Here is a 25,149-nt window from a genome sequence, read left to right on the forward strand (position 1 = left end):
ACAAACCACTTTTTCTAGGAAAAAAATAATTTTCAGATCTTTTGGCACTTACATATTTTTCTACAGAAACATTTTAATCAACATTCCGGAAAAATGTTTCTATATAAGTTAAAAATCTTTTTATTCGTCAATAGAACAAAAAATATTCCTTCATTCTATATTAGTGGCTCAATACAATTAAATTACTTAATTTTTGTGTTTTGAACAAGGCAGTTATGAATTAATACCTGCTGTTGGTTTGGTGCTATTTCTATGCCATGTTTCCCCAATTGTTTCCACTAGTGATGACTATTGGGAATGGAATTTCAATTTGAAACTCTTTCAAGAAATGTGTTTTGTTTTCTTCCATAACCTCTTCTAACACACCTTGAAAAAAAGAAAGTCTACAATGAGATTTATAGTTAGGCTTAGCTAGATAATATGTAGAAATCCATCAGCACCAATTCTAAAAGAACAGTTCTCCACTCTTGGTAACTATTTTGTTTTTTTGTGTCTGTATTGAAAAAATAACTAAGAGAAAAGGGTAAAAAAGATAATTCAATTTATTTGAAGTACGTTTATCATTAATACTTAGCATAATAATAATACATTTCATTAAAGGGAGTGTATTCAGTGAAGACTGTACTGACCGCACTCTCCACACACAGCCCACTTTCGACCCCTTGAAGAGAACCAAAGAAGCTCTTGAAGGCACAATAGCTTCAAATAGGACTAGATTGTGTCATTTCATTACACCATTTATACATGTAATATTGTTAATATCAAAGATTTTTTTTTCTTCAAGTCTTATAAAATAAATATTGACTGACTCAGGCAGTATTCAAACTCAAAATGTTATAAACAAAGCACTCTGGGACCCTCTCCTCAACATGGTTGGCTAGCATATTCTTAAGTGGAATATCCGGGGCTGTCAGAGGCTAAGATACAAATCAATATACCCTCTACATCTAGAACCAAGTAACTCCTAGGCCCCAATAGAAATGATAGGATTTCTTACAGGCCATTGCAGACTTAAAAGACATTTTAAGGTTTGTGGATTAGTTAGTGATGATACTTGTCATTTATGTGGACAGGTCCTGGAAAGTGCTCTACATTATATATCAGACTGTGGCTGGTATGCATCATTGAGGTCTAGTCTTCTGGACTCTGATAGAATCTTAGAATATGTGGCTGCCTCCATTTGATGACTGTTCCTTTTGAATTAAAATGAAAAAAGTTCGACATGGAGGAATAATAGATATAAGAATTATTTTATTGGTCTTTCTTAAGGACCAATAGTCCCACTTCATTCCTCCATTAGTACTAGTACCATCCTCAAGTGTATTATCTTATCAACAAAAGCAATACAAAGAGATGTTTAGTAATAATAAATACACTTGTACAACACATGGCAAGCAGTTCAAGAATGTCAAGTGAGGTTTCCTTTTCAGATTCTAGAGATAGTGATATGTCAGAAAAATGTCATGATTTCCAATTTTAGCCACTTTTTCAATGTTGTTCAATTTAACTAATTTTTGTAACAAAGACTCCTCTTTTTGTTTTAAATAAATAAATGTTCCATGGGTAAAATAAGACGGGCTAATTTTGGGTCTTAGAAAGTAGGTGTCTTGGCAAGCCTTTCCTTCAATTATTTTGGAGTTACGTCCTCCTTGCAGAGATTTTGATGTGAAATACATTGACCAGTTCTTGCTATTAGTGAATGTTTCAAAGGTAAGATAAGTGAGGTCATCATGTAGGGTTTCACCCCTATTTCCAATTTTGGCCACTTTTTCAATGTTGCTCGATTTCACTATTTTTTTTCATTAAAATTCCCCTTTCTGTTTTCAATCAAGTTCCATGGGGATGACAACCCCCTCCTCTCCTCACCGTAATGACTTCTCTGAATGTGAAGCATTGGTGACCCACAGACTATTAAAAACAAGGATCTCTAAAACTAACAGAGTGAAAACAAAGGAACTTATGGAAAGAAGATGTCAAATGAACTTGATAAAAGAGCAACATGGTGTAATCAATTTTAGTGATGTAGTCGATATATTAGTAACCCCCACAATTGACAAGAAGAGGCAAACAAAAGTTTTCCTACCAAGCCTTGACGTGATTTTTGGAGCTGGACCTGATCTATTTCCACCTGTTATCCGGTCTACCAAGGACAGTACCCTGGTGACACAATGATTTATATCAACACTAACAGTCAACAACTTATGCTGTATGATAATAAAACTCCTAATGATGAAGAACTCTTAAGGACAATTCGTTGAAGGAATATCAGAAGATTAGACTGAGGATCAGCTCATACCCAACCTATCCTTCGTAGATAATAATACAAAAACAAGAGGATTACAATGACCAGAGAACATCTGTCATTCATGGTGATTTCCAGAAGTCTATGTAGACATTATAAAAGGCCAAAGAGGAAACTTAAATCCCACACACTTTATGGACCGAAGTCTTGGAAAAATACAAATCGCCTCATTTTTTTTTTTTTGTAACAGTAACCGCCAGACAATTTTTCGCAGAAGCAATAGTCACAACCGCGGACCAGCTTAAGTCTTTATTCAGCAAGTTTGATAGTAAAAAACGTAGGAAGCTATTAAAAAGTGTAATTCTTCCTAAATTTATATAAAACAATTTCGACTAACAACGTTGGAATGATACTTACCAAACTTTTGAAGAGAAATTCCTTGGTTAAAAACAAAATTAATAAGCATGATGAAGAGGATGAAATTTATACTAGATCACTATAACACCAATTCTCAATACATCTCCAAATTTGGACCTAATCAAAGCCGTTTACGAAATATAGGTGTGCAGAGGAAAATGCATTTGTAAGCAAAAGTAGCAACAGTTTGATCGATTATGTCCCAACAGATATTAGATTAAGAAAAGAAATTTCTGAACCTTGTCATAAACTACTTTAATGTGCATTTACCTTTGTGTATCAAATATTTCTTTCTCAAGAAATTATTCTTTATAAATGTTTCATAATGTCAAAATTGTGTGAAAATATTTTGCTTCCTCACTAACGAAGGTAGTCCGAACTGTTTTTAATACAAGGCATGAAAAAAAATTATGTTCTAAGAATAATTTTTTTTTTCTTTCCTACATGAAAAAGTTTTCCTACCTTCCGCAGAGAGAAAGAAAAATATTTGCATTCGATTTTAACATTAGGAAACATTTATAAAGACATTTCTTTACGTAAAGGAAACATTTCATGAAAAAGATTTGATCTCAGGAACCATTTTATGTACATTAAAGTAGTTTATGGCGGTTATCTTCGCTGGAATAGTCCATAGTATACTAACGATATATTGGTAAAGTGAAGCCAAAAAATGGTCAGATCAGATTTTTTAAATTAAATCTAGTTTTAAAACGTCTGTTAAGAAAATAGTTTATTGTAGCTTCCTCACTATTATTTAACTTATTTTTATTTTTTATCACTTTATTGTTTACGCATACGTAACCGAAATTAGCTGAATTAATATTATAAAATAGCTTGGTATCAACTATCAACTATATTAGGGATCAACTAGGTAACAACCTGCACAATCCTTGAAAATTTCATAAAAATCGGATAAACGGTTTGATCGATGTATGAATGTATGAACACAAATTTGACTACAGATAGACAGATACTGTACCAAATGTATTCCTTCATGTCTAAAACAAAAAATACGAGGGAACATTTTCGATTCTGAAGACATATTTTTTTCGTTTCCAACAAGAATACAAATTTTCTATACCTTCGATAGAAAGGAAGCAAAATATAGTGACAAGATAACATCGAAGAATATGCTTTATTTGTTATTAAATTCAATACTTTATTATTATTATATATTATATTTATTAGATGAAGTTTAAAATATTAGTGTTATATTTAAAATATTGTATATATACAAGATGGAAATTAGGTTGGTAAGGCATCAGTCCAGTTTCAGAGTAGGTTATATTTACATTCTTTTTGAACCAGTGGCCAGTCAGTGAACAATGTAATTGTGTTTGTTCAGTATTTTCTTTGTTTAGTTCTTTAGCAGTAGAGAAACATGTCGCCTGTTTTCATTACAGTGACCGAACTCCAGTGAATTCGTTTCATCTATTCTATTCAAAAATGGAATCAGAAGATGTTTTTCACTATGTTTATAGTTCATCTTTAAATGTCAAGGTACAAGTCAAGATTGGAACCTTAGAAGGACTGAAATTTGACCCAAAGTATGATAAAATTTTGGATGAATCCATGCTAAAATTTTCTGGTCTGTACCAGCAAAATAAATGTGCAGATTTAATGGTTGTTTGCCAGGTTTATGCCAGTGGTAGATCCATTTCTCTTCCAGTATGGACTTCTTACAAGAATTTTACAAATCGCTGGACATGGAGCGAGTGGTTAACACTACCAATAATGTATTCTGACCTGCCACGTAATGCAATATTGGCAATCACCATTTATGATTGTATTGGCCCATCTACCATGAGACCAGTTGGAGGTTCTTCAATTACATTGTTTGGTAAGCATAATGTTTTTCGTCAAGGTATGTTGGATTTAAAAGTGTGGCCTGATGTTGTTGCTGATGGATCAGAAAATTGTACTACACCTGGAAAAACTCCAGGTACAGGTAATGAAAATATGCAAAGACTTGCAAAATTGGCGAAGAAACATAGAAATGGGTTTATGCCTGTCATTGATTGGTTGGATAGGTTGACCTTCCGTGAAATTGAGAAAATAAATGATAAAGAGAAAAGAATTTCTGAATATTTATACCTAATGATTGAATTCCCTCAGGCTACTGTCAATGGGACACCCTATTCTATAGTTTGGTTTGAACAAGATGGAGATGAAGTTTTTCAATTCCATGCCCATCCTGATATTGTAACAGTCCATGACCCAGAAATACTTCAAGAAAATTTAGTGGAAAGTAAACATCATAATCTAGCTCGAAGTTGGCGCAGTGGATTATCAGATAAAGATTTAAAACCTAATGCTACAGTTAGAGATACTTTAAATCGGATAGTAGCCTATCCTCCTACGCAACAACTTACTACTGAAGAGCAAGATCTACTGTGGAAATTCAGATTTTATTTGAGCTCTCAGAAGAAAGCTTTGACCAAGTTCTTAAAATGTGTGAATTGGAGCCTAAGTGGTGAAGTGAAACAAGCGATACATATGTTACATGTGTGGTCACCAATGGAAGTAGAAGATGCCCTTCAGTTATTAAGCCCCTATTTTACCCACCCATCAGTTCGAAGGTACGCTGTTACCAGACTACAAAAGGCTCCAGATGAAGATTTACTCCTTTATCTTTTACAATTAGTGCAAGCTCTGAAATATGAAAATTTCGAGGATATTTCAGAAGCCTACAAAAAATCGTCTCAAACTAAAATTATTGAAGAAAGCATTTCTGGATCAGTTGACATTAAAACAGAGAGTTCAGTAGAAGATTCCAAAACAATGGACCTTGCTTCCTTCCTAATTCATAGGACATGTCAAAACAGTACATTGGCCAATTATTTTTATTGGTACCTGCTAACTGAATGTGAAGACCATGATTTAGCTAAGCAAGATAATAAACCTCGCAGCATGTACCTTAAAGTTATGAAGATGTTTTTGCAAGCTTTACAATATGGACCACCAGAATGGCAAAATCGTCAAAATTTTATTAAACGTCAACAAAACTTTGTTGATAAATTAGTGAAATTGATGAAAACTATTGCCAGAGAAAGTGGGAATAGAAAAAAGAAAATGGATAGACTTCAGGCATTGCTAGCAGACACTGATACATTTAAAATTAATTTCTCAAACTTCGAACCACTACCACTTCCTTTAGATCCAAATATATATGTAAAAGGCATCATACCTGAGAAAGCTACACTTTTCAAGTCAGCATTAATGCCTGCAAGATTAACATTTGTAACCACAGCTGGTACAGAATATGTAGCAATTTTCAAAAATGGGGATGATTTAAGGCAGGATCAACTTATTCTCCAAATAATCACTCTGATGGATAAATTATTGCGTAGTGAAAACCTGGACTTGAAACTTACACCATATAGGGTTCTTGCCACTAGCACTAAACATGGTTTTCTACAGTTCATTGATTCGCTGCCTGTAGCTGAAGTTTTAGCCACTGAAGGGAGTATACAAAACTTTTTCAGAAAACACCATCCGTGTGAAACAGGGCCTTATGGTATTGCCTCAGATATAATGGATACATATGTCAAGAGTTGTGCTGGATATTGTGTAATTACTTATCTATTAGGCGTTGGTGACAGACATTTGGATAATTTACTGTTAACAACTACTGGCAAACTTTTTCATATCGACTTTGGATATATCCTTGGTCGTGATCCTAAACCTTTGCCACCACCGATGAAATTAAGCAAAGAAATGGTAGAAGCTATGGGAGGAGTTAATTCAGAGCATTTTCATGAATTCAAAAAGCAGTGTTACACTGCATTTCTACACCTTCGCCGTCATGCAAATTTGATTTTGAATTTGTTCGCACTGATGGTGGATGCTAGTGTCCCAGATATCGCATTAGAACCTGACAAAGCAGTTAAAAAAGTACAAGACAAACTAATGCTGGACCTTGGTGATGAAGAAGCTGTACATTTTTTTCAGAATCTCTTAGAAATGTCGGCCACTGCTGTAATGGCAGCTCTTGTTGAGCAACTTCATAAATTTGCTCAGTATTGGAGAAAGTAACAAAACTATGCTTTTAAGACGTAATATATTTTAATGCAAACAAAAATTTAAAACTAACAGATTCAACTAATTTTTTACAGTTTATTCTTCTTTTTGTTTTGTCTTGTATTTTAAAGATAGGATTATCTTTTAATAAAGTGGTCACAGTTGTAGAAAAATATTTATAAATATTATCAGTTTTAAGCAATGGATAACTGACTGAAACCTTTCCAAATTGCATTTCATTGCTTTTATGAATCTTTGTATAGAAATAAGATTATGAAATTTTTCATTAATGAATTAATAACAATTATCTATGTTACGTGTACATTGTAAATATTCATGATTATAACTATATTTTATATATGAAGTTACTGTATATATTATATTAAAGTTTTATAAACTGTTAAATATTTGTTAATTTTTAGTTTTAAAACTATAAAGACTGAATACACAATTTTAAAATTATTTGCTTCATTTGAAATCATCCCTTCCTGTCTTGATCTTTTAACAATGTTTTTAATTTTCCTCTTAAGTCCTATTACATCCTCATTAAGGATATACTATTTGAGTTTACAAGAGTACAGTGGGTGAAATTTGTTAAATATGAATAATTGGACAACATTTTTATTTTTGTGTCATTAAGTCTAGTGAGTTTTCTAATGTACAATATTTCTAATTTGAAAATTAATCCCAGATTCTTCTCTTGTGCCTGAGGATGTATCTATAAATGTTGGGCTTAGTTAAAATGTTTTGTGCGGGGGGAGGGGGATTGGGAAGGTTTATAATAGTTATTTAGGAAAATTAAATTGTTTCAACACCTCTTTAAAAAAATATTAATAAGTTTATGACTCATCTGAGCATTTCAGGTTTGAATTTGGCCTGGATAGAATATTAACTTTTTTTAATGTCTTGGAATTAAACTCTATTTTCTCACTCTGAGTAGGATAGCTTGATAACTTTCCTATTTTGAGTTAATCATAAAGTTAATAAGGCTGTCTTTAATCAAGTGTAAGCCCTGGGTACTTTATGAAATAGGGATCACTAACTATAGTACAAGAGCCCAAGAGGAGAAAAAAGGCAGTTATCTCACCCCAATTTTTGATTACTTTAATGAAAACTATGTATAATTAAAATTGATGAGTCTGCCTAGTATAGGTTGGGGGAATAAAAAATGGCCGCTGTTTCAAAGGTATAAAAAAAACTAATTTTTCATTCAGAGCTCTATATCTTAAAAAGTAGGAACAACACAAGAAAACCTAAGAGAATGTCATTTAAAGAAGAGTAAATTTGCCAAAATATGAGCCCTAATAAAGTTACTTACATTAAATAGTTTTCGAGATATAGCTTTTTAAAAAGCAACATTTCATAAAAATGTATGGGACTGAAAGATCAGTAGTTAGTGAATTTATTTTGAAAAATTTATATCTTAAAAACCATTTGACATACAGATGTCTATTAGCACTCAAATTAAAGCTAGTTTAATGAGCTATAAAGTAGTTTATGATGTTTATCTTCGTAGGAATAATAGTTTACATGAAATTTGCTAAAATAAATTGATTTATAGTTGTTCGGACAAATTTTCATTTGCCAAATTTATATTCATATGTGAATATCTTAAAAACTACTACCCCTACGAAGATAAGTGTCATAAACTACTTTATAGTAAGTTAAATTTCCTTTTATTTTGAGTGTTGGCAAACATATGTGCGTCTTATGGATCTAGATATATTTTTTCAAAAATCCGACATTTTATACGAACAACTCAAAATTAACATTTTGTGAGCTTATTTTGTCAAATATCATAAAAACAACTACTCCTACAAAAATAAACATAATTGACTATTTTTTAGTAAATTTAACTAGCTTTAATTTGAGTGCTGGCAGAAATCTGTACGTCTAATGGTTTCTGGAATGAAGTTTTTCATAAATCAAACTTATTGTCCGAACAACTATAAATCAATTTATTTTAGCAAATATCATGAAAACTACTATTCCTACGAAGGTAAAGATCATAAACTTCTTTATAGTCCATTAAACTACCTTTAATTTGAGTGCTAATAGACATCTGTACATCACATAGTTCCTGAGATATAGATTTCTCAAAATAAATTAACTAACTACTAATCTTTCAGTAGATTTTTAAAAATTTTGTTTTTTAAAAAGCTATATCTTGGGAACTATAGGACATAAATAGCTCTTTTAGGACTAATATTTCAGAAAATTTACTCTTCTTTAAATAATGTTCTCTTAGATTTTCTATTGTTGGTAGTTTTTAAGATATAGAGCTCTGAATGAAAAATTAAGGTTTTGAAACAGCCACCATTTTTTATTAGCTCTACCTATACTTGGCAGACTCATCAATTTTGACTAGTAATTATACATAGTTTTCATTAGAGTAATAAAAAATTGGGGTGAGATAATTGCCTGTAAGACATTTTTTTAAAATTCTGTTTATCAAAAGAATATGAATTCATAAATAATGAACTAATCAAAATCATTATTTCATATTATATTTGAAAACTAACAAATACTTGGGGAACAAAAAAATATAGTTAAATATTTACAAGATTGTTCATAGGAGTTAAGAGCTATACAGATTGTAGGGTCTTGATCCAGTGAATCCCTAGTGTAAAGACCTCAGAATGTTACTATTAACAAAATGTTATCAAAAATATTGCGTTTTATGTTTGTTATCTCTACCCCTGTAGAATAATCTTAGCTTGTGATTGCATATGGTTACATCTAATTTGATAGGATAATTAAATTATTTAAAAATATTTTAGGTTTATTATATGTATATTAAGGTACTTACCTATCATACAATTGTAATTATCATTCCTAACTTCCCATAATAATTCGTCATGAATTTGTAATAAAAGCCTTGCATTGATTTCTTTATTTCTCAATTTCTTTTCAATCCCTATCATGGTAAATTTACAAATATCAGCAGCTGACCCTAAAATAACATTTAGGTGATTTTGTATTGTTGTAAAATGTTAATTATTTTACTATCAATTCAACTAACCTTGAATAATGAAGTTTATTGCTTTTCTTTCTGTACCGTTTCTAAGAGCTAAATCACAGGAAGATATGTTTTGGAACATTCTTCTCCTTCCACTCAAAGATCTTAAAACTTTAGATTTTCTCACTTCATTTAAGATCTTTTCTCTGAAGTTCCAAAGACACGGGAACATTTCTTTAATTACAAAAAAAAAAGATGTGTCAAACTTGAAGTAGCGAAGTTAATAAACTGAAAGTTCAAACTATTAGATCCTGTTACCATTAAAATAATAATAGCTCTATTCTATTCTGTTATAAATAAAAGTGTGAACATCAAAAAATTAGAAATATTGTTAAAAATTAAATTAAATTTCAAAAAATTATATTTTTCTTTGTAAAATATTAATAGGCAGGGGTAATTCTTATCCTCTATGATATTGTGTACCGATTCAAACATTCTAAACAACATTAACTTAATAAGAGTTTTAGTATAATCCTATATTTTCATCTAAACTTCCCTCAAGACTGGTGAAATAAGATATTTGGTAAAGATACTTTGATTAAATATAAGGCCTTTAGAATTGCTAACAACGTGGTCCTTTCATTTATGAATTATGAAACACACTGCTATTTCTTTATTTGATCACATGATCATTTATATTGGTGAAGTTGAATGGATTCCATCCATATGGATTCCATCTGTTTCCTAAGTTAAAAATTCTAAGGGGTCTTGACTACGGGGATCTGTCAAATCTGGAAATTTTATTGAGTATTAAACTACTAAGTTCTAGAAGAACAAAGTTGATAACAATTCTACCAAATAAATATTAATAATAATAATAATAATGTGAACTGCTATGACCCATGAAAGGTCAGTACTTTCTAAGGAAGCTCTGTTTTTAGAACAATGGTTATACAAGGAGGTGATTTTTTCAAGATCATGGTCAACCGCCAGATTTTTCACCAATTAAAAGTACCCACTTTGAGACTGGGTGGGCCACAGAACCTACATTTTTGACTCATAGCAACATTGTAACAGAAAATATTATCTACCACAACTGGATTCGAACTCAAGTCCTTGCAGCTAGTAGCATATTGCCACCACACTCCTCTACAAAACAAAACTTTATGAAATTTAATTAATTTTTGCTGATCTTTGAGTTTTTTGGTGTACTAAAACAGAAAACTAACTCTGTTTTCATTCATCATGAATAGATTTTTCACCAATTCATGGTACGTAATATTATTCTTATAGTATACAAATCTCTCATAGCACTTGAGTAGCTCAACCAATCAACTTCAAACTTTTGTATCAAAAAAACTTTATAACTAAAAATGATATTGTTTAAATATGTGTTTAATGCCTTATTATTGCCTATATATTATATCCAGAAAATCTATAATTTATTTCTATCATCAAGACGCAAGGAAAGCTTTTCTTTCCAAAGGTGCCAAACTATTTGAATTGTTCAAAATATAATCGAGTAATAAATATTTCAGGTTGGTAAAATGTGCAAATTCTTTGCAGCAAGTGAACAATATTTCAGTTTTTTTTATTTTTGTCGAGGATTTGTATAAAGATTTTATTTTTATTTTGGGTGCTTGATCCAAATATGCAGTTGATTTTGTATATGAAAATTTTTTAACCTACTTAATTTTTTTTTCCATTATCAATGATTTTATTTTTCTTGATCTTTTTTTTACATCATTTTTCTTTTATTTATGAAAAATTAATCAAAAAGTCTCATCTAAAAAGCCTTATAACACTGGTCTACAAATAGGAACTTTTTAAAATTTTATTTGATAATTTCACTTGCAGGAAAGAGTTTCCACCTTTTTCTATAACACGAAATATTTATTACTCAGGTACTTGACCAAATTCAAATGTTTTAGTACCTTTGGACGAATAAGTTCTCTTTCTGATAACAATTAAGCTTTGCTTGGTTAGAAGGCAATAAATAGTGACTTAATACATATTTAAACAATTATAAATATACTATCTTATATCTCAAATTCAAATTGACCCAGTATGGTTCAATTAGTTTTATTTGGCATATTGGAAAGCCCTATTGATACTACAAAAATTTGAAGTCGATAGGTCGAGTACCTTAGATGATATGAAAGATTTTCTTGATTTTTGTGCAACAAAATTCGTGTTACATATCATGAATTTACAAAAAAGCTGTACATGATGGGGAGGAAAATCGAGTTTTGGTATCAGTACACCAAAAACCACAAAGATTAGCCAAAATTATCACATAATATTTTTGGTTGTCAACCTGTGTAATTAGTTTGATGAATAAATTATCATTTTTATGTATACTATTCTATACCATATTGAAGACTTGTAAACCTATTTGTTAAAGAGGGTTACAATACGAGGAGTATTATTAAATTAGGAATATTTGAATTATCTCCTTACACAACCGTTGATCTAAAAACAGTACTGCCTTACAAAGTATTAAGACCCTTCATGGTTCCTAGTGGTACATGTTTTTTTTTAATCCTCTGTATTATTTGTAATGGATTCTTATTCTTATATACCACTCAAACCCTAATCTTGCTTCCTCTTTTATTCCGGACAATCCTCCAAGGAGTCTGAAAAGAAGATGGTCTCAAGACCTTATATTGTAAAGATATTTTTAGAGTGCTATCAATGGGTAGTTTCTCTACATGCTTGTACCATACCATTATGATTTCCTCAAATTTACTCGATGTATTTTATGTACAGTTGTAAATATCAATAAATAAATTTAATAATAATAATATGATCCTGAAAATGGACCACATTTTCAACAAAACTGAACCAATCCACAAATTTGCAAAATATAAGTTAATGTTATATTATTGTTTCTTAAGTAACACAGCATTTCCTGTAGAAAAGATCCAACCATCTACCCGCATGATTGTACCATCTATGAACTGCTATTAAAACCATTCTCCCCTTCTAATGATTTATTTTGGAGATGTATTCAACCTTATTAATATTCCTGAATAGCTTTTAGTACTAAAACATAGTAGTCAGATCTGATAAATGTTATATTTATGATTAAGCACCATATTTATTCCACCTACCATGTGGTACCATATTCAGTATCTGTAAGAAATTTTAATCCATATATTTACTGATTAAATTTTTACCAAATAAACTATTTTTAATCTCTTCAACAACTGATTCTTCAACTGAAAGTATACTAGCAAGCTTTGCTGAGCCTGCTCCATAAATTAAAGCATATACTAATGTCTTTGTCTGGTTTCTGTCTTCACTTGTGATTTCTGCTTTCTTAAGTCTGAAAATAAATGACATATTGTTCATAAATCATTTAAATTACTGATTAACTATTCATTCAGCATCCTGAATGAACCTGGCTAACCTAACCTGGCTTGCGTTATCAATTTGAAAACATCATCTTCCCTTGTAAGCCAATCAGCGAGTATTTTATCTTTGGCTAAATGAGCGAACATTCTAAGTTCAATATGTTGAAAATCTGCTGCTACAAAAGTGCACCCCTCTCTAGCAATGAAGCAACTTCTTAAATTGAATTCTATTTCTATAAATCAAAATATTAAAGTAATGATTTATTATAATGATTGTTTGAGAGTGGTTTATTTCACTATTAACACACACAATTTTGATCCAATATACTCTCAACTTTTATTTTCAGAAACTCTCCAACGTTTCGGCCCTCAGGCCATTTTCAAGGAGACAACCTTAAATATTGATATCATTTTCTTTAAAATCTTTTCTGCAGGATAATTGCCCATATCATATATAACTTTTTATATCTTAAATTTAAAAAGTTATATGTATGACATGGGCAATTATCCTGCAGAAAAGATTTTAAAGAACATGACGTCAATATTTAAGGTTGTCTCCTTGAAAATTGGCTGAGGGCCGAAACATTGGAGAGTTTCTGAAAATAAAAATTGAGAGTATATTGGATCAAAATTGTGTGTGTTAATAACAAAATATTAAATTTATTAATAAAAAAAAATACAGTGAACCAAATGTAATAAACAACTTTTCAAAGAATTGATATTATTGAAATTTATTAACAATTTAGAATAAAATAAAAAAATATAATATTATATAGAATAAAAAATACACTAAGAAGTAGTCACTTAAGAATAACAAAAGTTTACACAGAAAAATAACTATTATTTCAGGCCAGATTACCTATTAAAATGAATTTTAAAAAACATTGAGCATAAGCAAAGTTATAAGAAATAATCAGAAAAAAAGTGAGGAATGACAAAGCAATATTGAAAAATGAAGAAGAAAGAGATTTAATCATAACGAATTATTTAGTCAGTATATACTCTGTGTAATCATGCAGTAACAAAAGAGAAAACAAATAAGAAATGTAAAAAAAAAAAATTAGGTAAGAAAACTATATCTAAAAAAATGTAGGTAGAAATGAGGACCAAGAGAGTACTCCTAATTTAGTGAAGCTGAAACCAACATGACATTAATGAGGTGTGCTCATCATACGACTTTCACTTTCCTCCTTCAGATGAAATTAATCTTTAGACATTTCAAAACAGTTATTTTCTTATTATTCAGCATGGTAAACCCCTTACTATATATTCCATAAAGGTAAGTTAAAGTAAAATCGGACTACTGTACTAACTACCATGGAAACAAAATATTTACCTAATTCTGTCATATTTTATTTTTATCTATTGTTTATTAATATTAGCAATAAGTGATGTTCAATTTTTCAAATAAACAAAATTAAAGACAGCTAGAAATCTTGATCAAAAATTTTTTATTTTTCTGTAAAATCATATTTAAGTGTTTCTTAACATGTGAAAAAAGATTAGCAACTATGTTCATGCCTATAATACAACAAAAGATAACTATACAAATTTAACAAAACTGTATTATAGAATGAGAGTGGACATTTTCGGCTATTTCTGATGTATGAGTCTGTTTTTGGCAGTTGAATGAAAATTGTTTTCTTCTTTAATTATTAATCAAATCCTATCATACTTCATATTTATCCATTCAATAATATTTCTAACAATGAGAGTTGGTAGATTATTTCATATAAACAAAATTAAAGTTACTTTAGAGGGAGTTTTTCAGGAAATTGGGCATGTAAGTCCTATCATACTATTTTAATGATGATAAAACCCAGTTGATATTAAAGACACTTGATTGTACATTAATATACTGAGTTTAATCAAAATTGTTTAAGCCACTTTTGAGAAAATTAAAAACATTTGAAAAATCAATTCTATAAAGTGGCACTTCCAGCCAGCTAATTTTATTAGTGAAAGTAAAAAATAAAGAAATTCTTGTAATATAAATGATACCAAAAAAATACTATAAATGCATGCTCCTCTCTCCAAGAAATTTTGTTGCCCCGACTTATACAATAAAAAGGGATCCATACATTTTTTCTTAGCTTATATGGAACAGACCTGGGTATGTCAGTATTTTTCTATGTTTCCTGGTTTGAAAGTCACCCTAAATTGAAAACCCCCAAAAATCTAGTTCCCTCCAAAAATTCATAACCTCTAAAATATGATTTCTCCTTAAAAATACTGATGTTACAACTTGCAATCAAGTAATCAGCTTTATAACATAATATATGACTAAACTATATCTGATGGGATCATGAAGAGAAATTGGGATAGGATTAAAAGGGAGGAAATTCAAGAAAGTTGTGGAACAGGAAATAAAGGAGTGTTAAGGATGAGGCAGATATATGAATTTGAGTTCCTATTTTATTAATGCAAACCTATTGCACTTCTGTTCCAAACTAAAATGAAACCTTAACATTTCAATTTTTTAAAAAGGCAAAATATTTTTTTTATCTGTATTAGCAGTTGGATGGATTTTAATACCTACATTTAGGCAAAACTTGGATGACCACAGTACCCTCTGTAGGTGGGGAGAGCCTATTGGAATTTTAAAAAAAGGCTATAAAAATATTTCATTAGAATGTCTAACATAAATTAGAAATATTCTCTTGGTACCAAATTTTAGTATTTCTCCAAAAAAAAAAATAATAAATTTTATTTCTAGTACACTATAACATTAATAGCAATATAACAATCATTACTTTTTCCAACCAGCTCTAAAAAAATTGGTTTCTTTTGTACAGCCTGTAGATTTGGACATGTCGCTATTATCCTTCCTGTGGCTGTTGCACATAAATCCCTTAAACATTTTTTTAATTACTAAATATTTTTATATATTGTAATATGCTCTTTTTGAGTAAATAGTATATTTTGATGTATAAAGGTTTTTTAATATGTTTTATTTTATGTATCATTTTAATATTCATTTGTTTTGTTTATCCAAAAAACAAGCTAACCAAGTTTCATTGTTTATAATAACTTCATGATACAAAAAACCAAGATGGCGGTATGTTGAGCAGATTCAAATATCATAAAAACTATTTTAACTCGTCCCATCATAATTGAAAATACAGAAAATTAAAGGAAAAATAGAAATCAAGAAATAGTGCAAATGAATAATATTCAGAAAATAAATCATTTGCAAAAATCCCTAACTGTTGTGCAAAAATCGATGTTTACATGTAACCTCAAGGCAGGTTTTCATTAGGAGAAGAGGAGTTGAATCTATGGCGCCAAGGAGAGATGGTCTCAGCAGTATGAGAGGTCGTCAGTTTCTGTCAGGAAAGAAGCCATTTTGATGCTAGGACGGAACAGTGGGATTGAGAACAAGGAAGGCGCCAAAGAATCAACAAAGGAGGATCGTTAGTATATAGAGCTTGGTTAGTTTGGTTATAACTAAATTAGAATATATTTGTAAAACAGATTTAAATTTAATTAATTGAAATTATTGTAAATGCCTGTTCTGATTGTCTAGCAACAACACGCCCTGAGATTAAGAGTCTTTTATATTATTAAATTTGAATAAATTTTATTATCCATTTGATATTAATGTTCTCAATTTGAACCCAAGTTATCTTTCATATTTAAAAAATGTTTAAAAACTATTCAGATTCTATTTATTTTATTTTTAATATTTTTTAAAATTATTACAATATTATAACTTTTTTAATTAATAAATTAATGCAGATAGGTTAATAATTAAAATATCTTCTACAATACCACTTTGCCATCACTGATTGTTGTTTAGCAGCATGAAGAAGAATAGTGTCAACATATGACGATTTCAACTTCCATAACTGTCTGTATTCTAATATTAAATTTGGTAATGGATGTATATTTCCAAGTAATTTCAACTAAAATAAAATTGAAAAACAAAAATTAATTTATAGTTGAAGTTATAGTTTTGTTAATTTGAACCACTCATGAAGGGTCAGTGGTTCAGTAATTCATAATGAAACTAGTTTAAAAAAAACAAACAAGTTATAGTGCTTTTCAAAGTTATAAATATATTAATACTTGTGTTACTTTGATAGTTCTATCCAATCCATAATGAAACTACATAAAAAAACAAAAACAAAATAATAGTTTTAGTACTATTCAATGTTAAGAATGTATCATTAATTACATTAGTTTGATAATTCTATCCGATTTATAATATAAAATATTTATTTTGAGTGTAATTGCTTCACTATTAAAAGGATGTAAAATTCAAGAAAACTGAGAAGAAAATTATGTTACTGTTGAGCCTGTTTTTCCTATTTGAACAAATGGTTAATTGACAACTACAATTGAGTCATTGAAAACTAGGGTAGGCCAACAACTCCAGCTGTGATTTTGAGAAAAACTGTAAAGAAAATTTTAGTATAATTGTTGTTAAAAACTATTTCAGGCCAGTTTTGAAAATGAATACCCTATCTCTTCGTCTACACTTGTACTGCCAACTTGAGATCAAAAACATTAGAACAATGTGTTGAACTGGCTATATTTGAGTAGATATTATCAAACTAATGTAATTAATAATATATTTTTAACTTTGAATAGTACTAAAACTATTTATTTTTATTTTATAATTTTTTTTTTGTTTTGTTTTTATCAAGTTTTATTATGAATTGAATAAAATTATCAAAGTAAGCATTAATATATTGATAACTTTTAATAGTACTAAAAACAATTTTTTTATATTTAGCTAGTTTTCTTGTGAATTGGGTACACTTATCAAACTAGAGCAATTATTAATATATTTACAATTTTGAATAGTACTGAAACTTGTTGTATTTATTTATTTTTTACTTTTTTTTTAAGCTAGTTTTATTATGAATTGGGTGGAATTATTGAAGTAACACAATTATTAATTTATATATAACCTTGAATAGAACTAATATAAAAATAAAAATAATTTATTTCCAAAATAAGTATTAATAAATGAATAAATTCTACACATATAATTCATTGTTCAACTAAAATCATTTTCTGAACTTAAAAAAACTTTATTAAAAAATACCGTTGATTCAGATGTTGATTTGTTTCCTCTTCTAGCCATATTCTTTATAGTCACTTTATTTTCTTCATCGAGTTTCAGTTCTTCGAATAGCACTTTACTAATCTGGAGGGGAGACTTAAATGAAAATTTATGTCCTGCCATATTTTCTGCTTCTTTTTCCAATAAAGTAAGCTTTTCCTTAAAATAGATACAGTTATTCTTATTTCATAAATTTAAAAACAATCTATAATCAACAAAATGTATTTTTAATATTGAAAAGCAGTGAACAGTGTTGTACTTGGGCTGATTCAAACTCTCATAGTGGCGAGAAAATATAACATACAGGATGAAAAAAAAAAAAAACGAAGAAAATTATTTCCTATATATTCCTGTATAAATGATCTATAAAATAAAACCTGGCTGTAGATAACTGGAACCAACTCTTACTGACTTATTGATCACTGTCAGTCAATCGTCTAAAAAAACACAATCTTATGATGTAGTAGTGCAACAAAAATTCGAACTCTAAGTAATTCATAAAAATATAATTTATAATACCTAAAAAATTAGTTTTACGAATAATCTGAAAACAATACATTTCTGGGCAGATTATAGTCAATCATTTTATAGATAATGAAATTATACATTAGAAAAATAAAATCACCTAAATTGGACCAATATTAGCGAAGATAGAAGATTTGAGTCTCCGTATATTTTGTATATACTCTGTGCAGGAAACCTATTTTTCTCCATCTCAATATTTAATAAAACCTACCTGCATGTGTTTGTAACAATTCATACCGTATCATGCCACTAGGCAAGCCAAGGGAGATGGCACACTAGTTTACATATTATATTTCATATATTATGTATGTATATACTAATACTGTTCTTATTTTTTTTAGGAAGGGAACGAACAAAAAAAATTGTATCCACTCACTCATTTATAGCCTACTACATCATGAAAATGACAATGTATAAGAAATCAAAATTATTAATGGTGCTTTTCTATGTGCTGCATAAGTGTAATAAGAGTAGAATTTTAAAAAAATACAAAAAAAAAAAAAACATACTCTAGAAGGTTTAAAACAAACTAGTGGCAGTCTTGGGACTGGCTGATAGAAGTGAAATTTCTTAAAATTGAGTAACGTATAAAATTTTTATTAATAATGATCGTGTGTTACCTTAAGCTTAGTAATGATCATATAGCTTAAGGTAGAAAATATTAGTTCCAGAATAATAATAATAACACCAACTACAAATGATTCACTTTACTCTCAACAGTTTATTATAATTCTGCAATGTTTCGGCCCTTTGGCCATTATCAAGGAGAAAACCTCAATTATCAACTAGTTACATTTTATTTTAAAAAATGTATTTCATTTGCGGGCTAATTGTACATGTCATATAATAAAAGATATAACTATTCTTTAAAGCATTTTGATGTGTTTAGTAAGAAAGGGGAAAAAAAATTAAAGAATAGTTGTTGTATTGAGATTATGTTTTATTATATGACAAAAGCAATTAGCCAGTAAATGAAAGACATTTTTTTTAAATGAATTATGGCTTGTCAATAATTGAGGTTGCCTCCTTGATAATGGCCAAAGGCCTGAAACAGAAAATTAAAATAAACCTTTGAGAGTAAAATGGATCATTTGTAGTTGGTGTTATATTAGTATAAACCCCTCTCAAATATTAATTAATAAAGATATTTAATTAGGAAAATAATAATAATCAAAATAAAGCAGCCAATTCTCACAGGAAAATGTTTTATATTGTGATAGGAGATTATGAGACTACAGAATCCCACCCAATCAGCCTGGCACAGCCAGGATTGTTAAGCTACTGTAAGCTCCTACTCTCCTATTACAATACAAATTTTTTCTATACTCACAAGACTCTAGACTAATTATTTAATAACACAATGATGATCCACGATTAATTAATTTTTAACATTATTATTTTTTTTTCTCATTCCACTACCTTTTCCTAAAGAAAAGAAGTTATAAAAAAACCTTACATGTAGAATGGTGCTCATTTTCTTTAATATTTCAGTATTAACCATAATACTGGAAGTTTCCATCACTGTAAAAAGATAAGGTAAATTTTTTGTAACAAATTAATTTAAATAAAAAATAATAGGACGAGAGATTAAAATTTACCAGCTAAAATTGGGATAATATTAGTTTCGAAACAGAAAAAAACATTCCATAGTTCGAGTTTTTGCAATTCAGAATGTAGATATCCCATAACATGACTTTGATACTTTAAATAAGTACAGCATTCAGACCAACAATTCTCTTCTATCTGCAACTAATAAAGTAAATAACATCTAATACTCACTGAAATCAAAATCAAACATTTAAAAACATTTAAATTTGTCAACAATTGACAAATTTAAATTGTTTAATTATACAAAAACTAATAAAGAAAAAATTATTAAAATAAAAATTGGATAATTAATTCTGATTCAAAAAATGGAAATAAGTGAAATAGTTAAAATTGGTACATATTACAATACATTATTTATAAACTGAATTTTCAAAGATATAAGTAATCTAGTAAAATAAATTTTATACGAGACAATTATTTATAAATCCATTTCAATTAATTTTCAAAAATTTCACAGAAGATACAAAAAAATATAAAATTGTGACCTATTTGATCCAGATGAACCCAAGAGTTATAACCCACTTTTGTACCTAATTACGAAGTTCTTGGCCAATATGGCTTTGCTAAGTGATGCAGTTTATTAAGAACTTCTACAAAATCAAATCAAAACATTTAGTGAAATAAGCGGATAGAAGCTAACTGCCTTAAATATAAACTAGAAAAAATAAAGTTTGAGTATAAGTGACAAATGTCTATATTCATGTACTTCTGTGATTTTTCATGTCATATAATTACAATAATTCATACTCCACTGCTTAATTATGTTATACAGGTATTAATTTTAAATAAAATCTATAATCTATCTAAAATTTAAAAAAGTGTAATTTACTTCATATCAAATAAATTTACATAAAATTAAAAAAAAAAAAAAAATGGAACCATTCAATTATATTATTAGTTTATGGTTAAAAACTAACTGTTGAAAAAGAAAAATGTTGCAGTAATGCACCAAAAGATGCAGCTGGATGGTCAGGATCAAGCAGCCAAAATGCAACCAATGGATCCAATAAACACCAATCATAGCAAACTAAAAAATATGTGCATGTATCAGTATATATTTAAGTTAAAAATATATATATATATATACCTAAACATAATGTTTATTGTTTAAACAAATAAATTTTATCCAATTTTAGTCTCAAAACAATTTATATTTCTTAATAAGTCTGACATTTCAGCCATCCTCAAGGACAATCTATCACAAACAGCTTTTATTATACATACGATTTTTTAACAAAAAATTCTTCTTTTATCTTATTGAAAGCTGTTTCAAACCATGTAATTCTGGATAAATTGTTTTGAGACTTAAATTGGATAACATTTATTTATTTAAACAATAATAACCATCCTTAAGAAAGTGTAAAGATTATATATAATGTAACATACTGCTTATGTTTATATATATGTATATTTGAATTATAAATACATTTAAAAAATGAGATATCTCGCTATTTAAAATTAAAAACTTTTCAATAAAAATACTCTTGAACAAACCTAAAGTTAATCATTCATTTATTTGTAAAGCTGTAAGCTTAGATACGGAAGCCTATAAATGAATTGCTTGATTTGGCTCATAGGTTTGGTATTTTCTTTGCCTTTCTGTAGACTTTAGTCGCTTTTCAGCAGCAGCATCTTCTTTGTTTAGTTCCATTATTATAATTAATTTAAAGGCACTTTTACTTGATAATTTATCATTAAATTTTTTCTAAGTGAAATAGAAGAGGGAAATGCTTTAATTAACAAGTAATGCTGCCCAAATATATTGGATTATTATAAGAAACAGCACACTAATCAGCCCTTATTAGGTAAAATTTAAACACTATCATAAAGTAATTAACAAACACAAACATTTTTTCATTATTACTAAATTATATTACATTTATTTATTTATTGTTCCTTTGCCTGTTGTTATTTATTTCTGTTTAGTTTTTAAGTATATCTACTTTATCCTCTCTATTCCATTCTCTAATACATCCTATTTCTCTTTTTCTGTGATCCATCACTTATTATATAATAAGTTAACTTATATTATAATAATTATAATTTATTATATAAATTTTATTTAAATTTATAGGCTCATCCAATGTTTGAACTTCCAATATACAAACATAAAATAAATGAGAAAAGAAGTTATAAATAAATTAAACTGTAGAAATATTTTTTTAAAAAAAGTAGCAATAAATAAATAAATTAAAAACTAATAAATACGTTAAAAACAAAGAAATAGGTTAAAAACAAAGAAATAATACCCTCAGAGCTAATTACCAATGAGGTGATAGTGTATGATGCTCAGGGAGTCAAGAACAATTTTTTTGGCTAAGATCATAATATCCACAATATCAATACCTAGTTCTTCTAAAAAGCTCCTGGTTCTAATAAGAATTGTTCCATAAGATCCAAACCAGAGGCTTCTTTCACTCTCCGAAAGTCTCACATAATTTTTCTTTTAGGAAAGGGATGCATTTTTTGTATACTTCCTTCTTTTTCCCTTTCCACTCCACTCATCTGATTGAAATCATAACTCTCTAATCACACCGTCAGATCCAAAACCAGAGCTGTACCTCCGGTTTTGAGAACACAAATATATCTTTATATCTCGTGGATCCTTCAGTGTCAATGCAATAGATCTTCAATATCAAAGTAGGTGAAATCCTTTTCTCTTAGGAGCTTCATCAATTCATATTTGAACTTATGGTACCAACGTACTATGAGGACTGAATCGGAGTGTTTTCTCTGCATAAGGGATAATATTTCGGACTCTTATTTAAAATGAATCTATCTAAATCAGAATAATTTTAAAATGTTTTACCTGTTTTATCATCAATACCAATATTATCTAGAACATAGAGTATTAAGGCTTTAGCCTCACAGCAAATCTTTTGAGATGTACAATTAAGCACGTCTAGGAGGAATTTCCTACAAAAAATTAAAATAATTTGAATTCTTTAAATTGAGATGCTTAGCTAAGGCAGACTTTAATAAGCAATACTTCAAGTTTTCTTCTTTGAAGCCTTCTGAAGAGAAAAAGATAAATTCTTCTTGATTATTCAAGTATCTTAGGCTTAACATGATACCAAAAGGACTCAGGTTATGTTTCTTTATAGGTTTATTCAAGAAGCAAAATCCTTCCCTAAAAAAATTATATTAAACTATTAACAGATTATTATTATTATTCAAATTTAAAAAGTATAATCATTTTTCTCACCTGTAACATAAGGTTAATCCGATTTCCATCACTGTCTGGTCCAATAATAACTTATTGGCTCTTTCATTATTATCTTTATTGAGGTAAAGTATGCTCCTAGCCATAGGCTGTTCTTTATTTGACTAGAAAATTAATAGGGAAGCTAAAGAAGATCTATTTTATTTTACATTATTAGTAAATTGGTTAATTTTTAAATAATATATGATTCAAAGCCACTAAGTCTCAAAATATTTTACCATTTTTTAAAATTAAATATCTTGAAAAAAAAAGGATTAATGGCAATTATCCGAAGTGTCATCATTTTAATCTCAACAAACATAGAACAAACAACCACAGTTTTTACATACCTCATCTCTGTTATTTGAAGAGTCCTGATCCTTTCCGGATGGATTCCCAGGAATACGATCCAATTCAACACTCTTGGAAATATCATTAATTTTTGATTTGCCTTTAATTTCAGAATCATTTATTATGTTATTAAATGGCACTGATGATGTGGGTACAGGAAACTCTTTGATTGTTTTAAATGTACCACTAGGAAAATTAGAGAAATCTATCACGCATGGTGATCTATGATTTTTCGCAATTTTATCATTCATTATTCTTTTTGAATCATTGTTGGGTGAAATAATACAAGGTTTCCCTGTAGTATGGTTATGGAAATATTTATCTATAGTTCGAACATTCCTTTTTGAGTAACTAAACTTTAATTTGTTTGACTTCATTGGTGAACTATGTTTTGAAGGTATACTATTCATGTTAAAATCGAAATCATTATGTATTTCCTCTTGGTTGGTCAATTTTGGAAATTTTTTTCTTCTGATAGGAAAATAATGAGATATTTTTTTCTTATTTTTAATGAAGTTCTTATTAATAACATCTTCTAAACAATTTATACTTCCTAGATTTTTTTTACTTAAATGAACATCATCACTTTTACAGCCTAAATCCGCATTAACATTTTTAATTTGGGTGATGGAATCATCAAACATATCTACAGATTCATTCATTGTATGGCCAATTGGAGACCTGTTAGAAGGAGATGAAACATCCTCACTAAAAGAAAGAAAATCATTGTTAGGTTTCATTTTAAATAAACATTCTTTCCTGGAACTTGAGTTAATTTCATCATTAGTTGCTTTCAGATCAAAAGTTATTGGAGTTTCCCAACTATTTTCTTTGGAGAGTTCTTTAACAACAGGTTCACTTATAATTCCATGTCTGTGATCATTTTTCTCAATTAATCTGAAAAAATAATTTTAATTACGGAATTTCATATCAAATTAAAACAATTTAATACATGAAGAAACTAACCCAGTAGGGAATCTATAATTATCAGAATTATGTAAATAAGAGATGATTTTCAAAGCTGAAAAAGATAATTCTGACTCTTCATTAATTGAAGGAGGAAGAAATTTAGTAGTCCAAATTTTTTCCATTGATATCATCCACAAAATGAAGTAATAAGTAGCAACTAAAATAAACAGTATTTAGTTTACAAGATTAATCAAAATACATACATGCTTTGCAAACAAGGATGTAAACATGGATACCACGATAACAGCACAACTAACTTGGAACTTCCAGTAAGTAATCGCTTTATTTATTATTATTTCAAAAATTAATATAGACTTTCACAAATTGATTGGGAAATTTATTTTGGTTCTCTTAGTATCTTTTGTTTTTGATTGGAACTTGTTTAATTCGTGAAGGGGGGGGGGGAGATGATGTTTTGTTTTTTAAAAG

At 28.9% G+C, this 25,149-nt stretch overlaps 2 protein-coding genes across 4 annotated transcripts; one reads left to right on the plus strand and one right to left on the minus strand.

The window, feature by feature from the left end:
- Positions 1-95: 95 nt before the first annotated feature.
- Positions 96-25,076, minus strand: LOC106683532 (DNA polymerase nu). 3 transcript variants are annotated; one of them, XM_014425058.3, is made up of 16 exons: positions 24,718-24,872; positions 23,751-24,648; positions 23,404-23,525; positions 23,188-23,328; positions 23,008-23,114; positions 21,116-21,225; positions 20,189-20,333; positions 20,047-20,111; positions 18,048-18,224; positions 16,766-16,899; positions 15,748-15,845; positions 13,056-13,227; positions 12,818-12,966; positions 9,702-9,872; positions 9,489-9,632; positions 96-366 (listed from the first exon to the last, which is right to left on the minus strand). In XM_014425058.3, the coding sequence occupies exons 1-16, from the start codon at positions 24,849-24,851 to the stop codon at positions 251-253; spliced, it is 2,883 nt and encodes a 960-aa protein (XP_014280544.1). In that variant the 5' UTR covers positions 24,852-24,872; the 3' UTR covers positions 96-250. The 3 variants fall into 3 exon arrangements, with proteins under 3 accessions (XP_014280544.1, XP_014280543.1, XP_014280545.1); XM_014425057.3 differs by having other exon boundaries at positions 20,189-20,339; XM_014425059.3 differs by lacking the exon at positions 24,718-24,872 and adding an exon at positions 24,924-25,076 and having other exon boundaries at positions 97-366; positions 20,189-20,339.
- Positions 3,945-6,888, plus strand: Pi3K59F (phosphatidylinositol 3-kinase 59F). The gene has a single exon (XM_014425060.3). It carries the CDS (start codon positions 4,106-4,108, stop codon positions 6,692-6,694), a length of 2,589 nt encoding a protein of 862 aa, XP_014280546.1. The 5' UTR covers positions 3,945-4,105; the 3' UTR covers positions 6,695-6,888.
- Positions 25,077-25,149: the final 73 nt, after the last annotated feature.

Source organism: Halyomorpha halys, unplaced genomic scaffold, assembly GCF_000696795.3.
Source record: "Halyomorpha halys isolate HHAL.00 unplaced genomic scaffold, Hhal_1.1 Scaffold493.1, whole genome shotgun sequence".
NCBI lineage: Eukaryota > Metazoa > Arthropoda > Insecta > Hemiptera > Pentatomidae > Halyomorpha > Halyomorpha halys.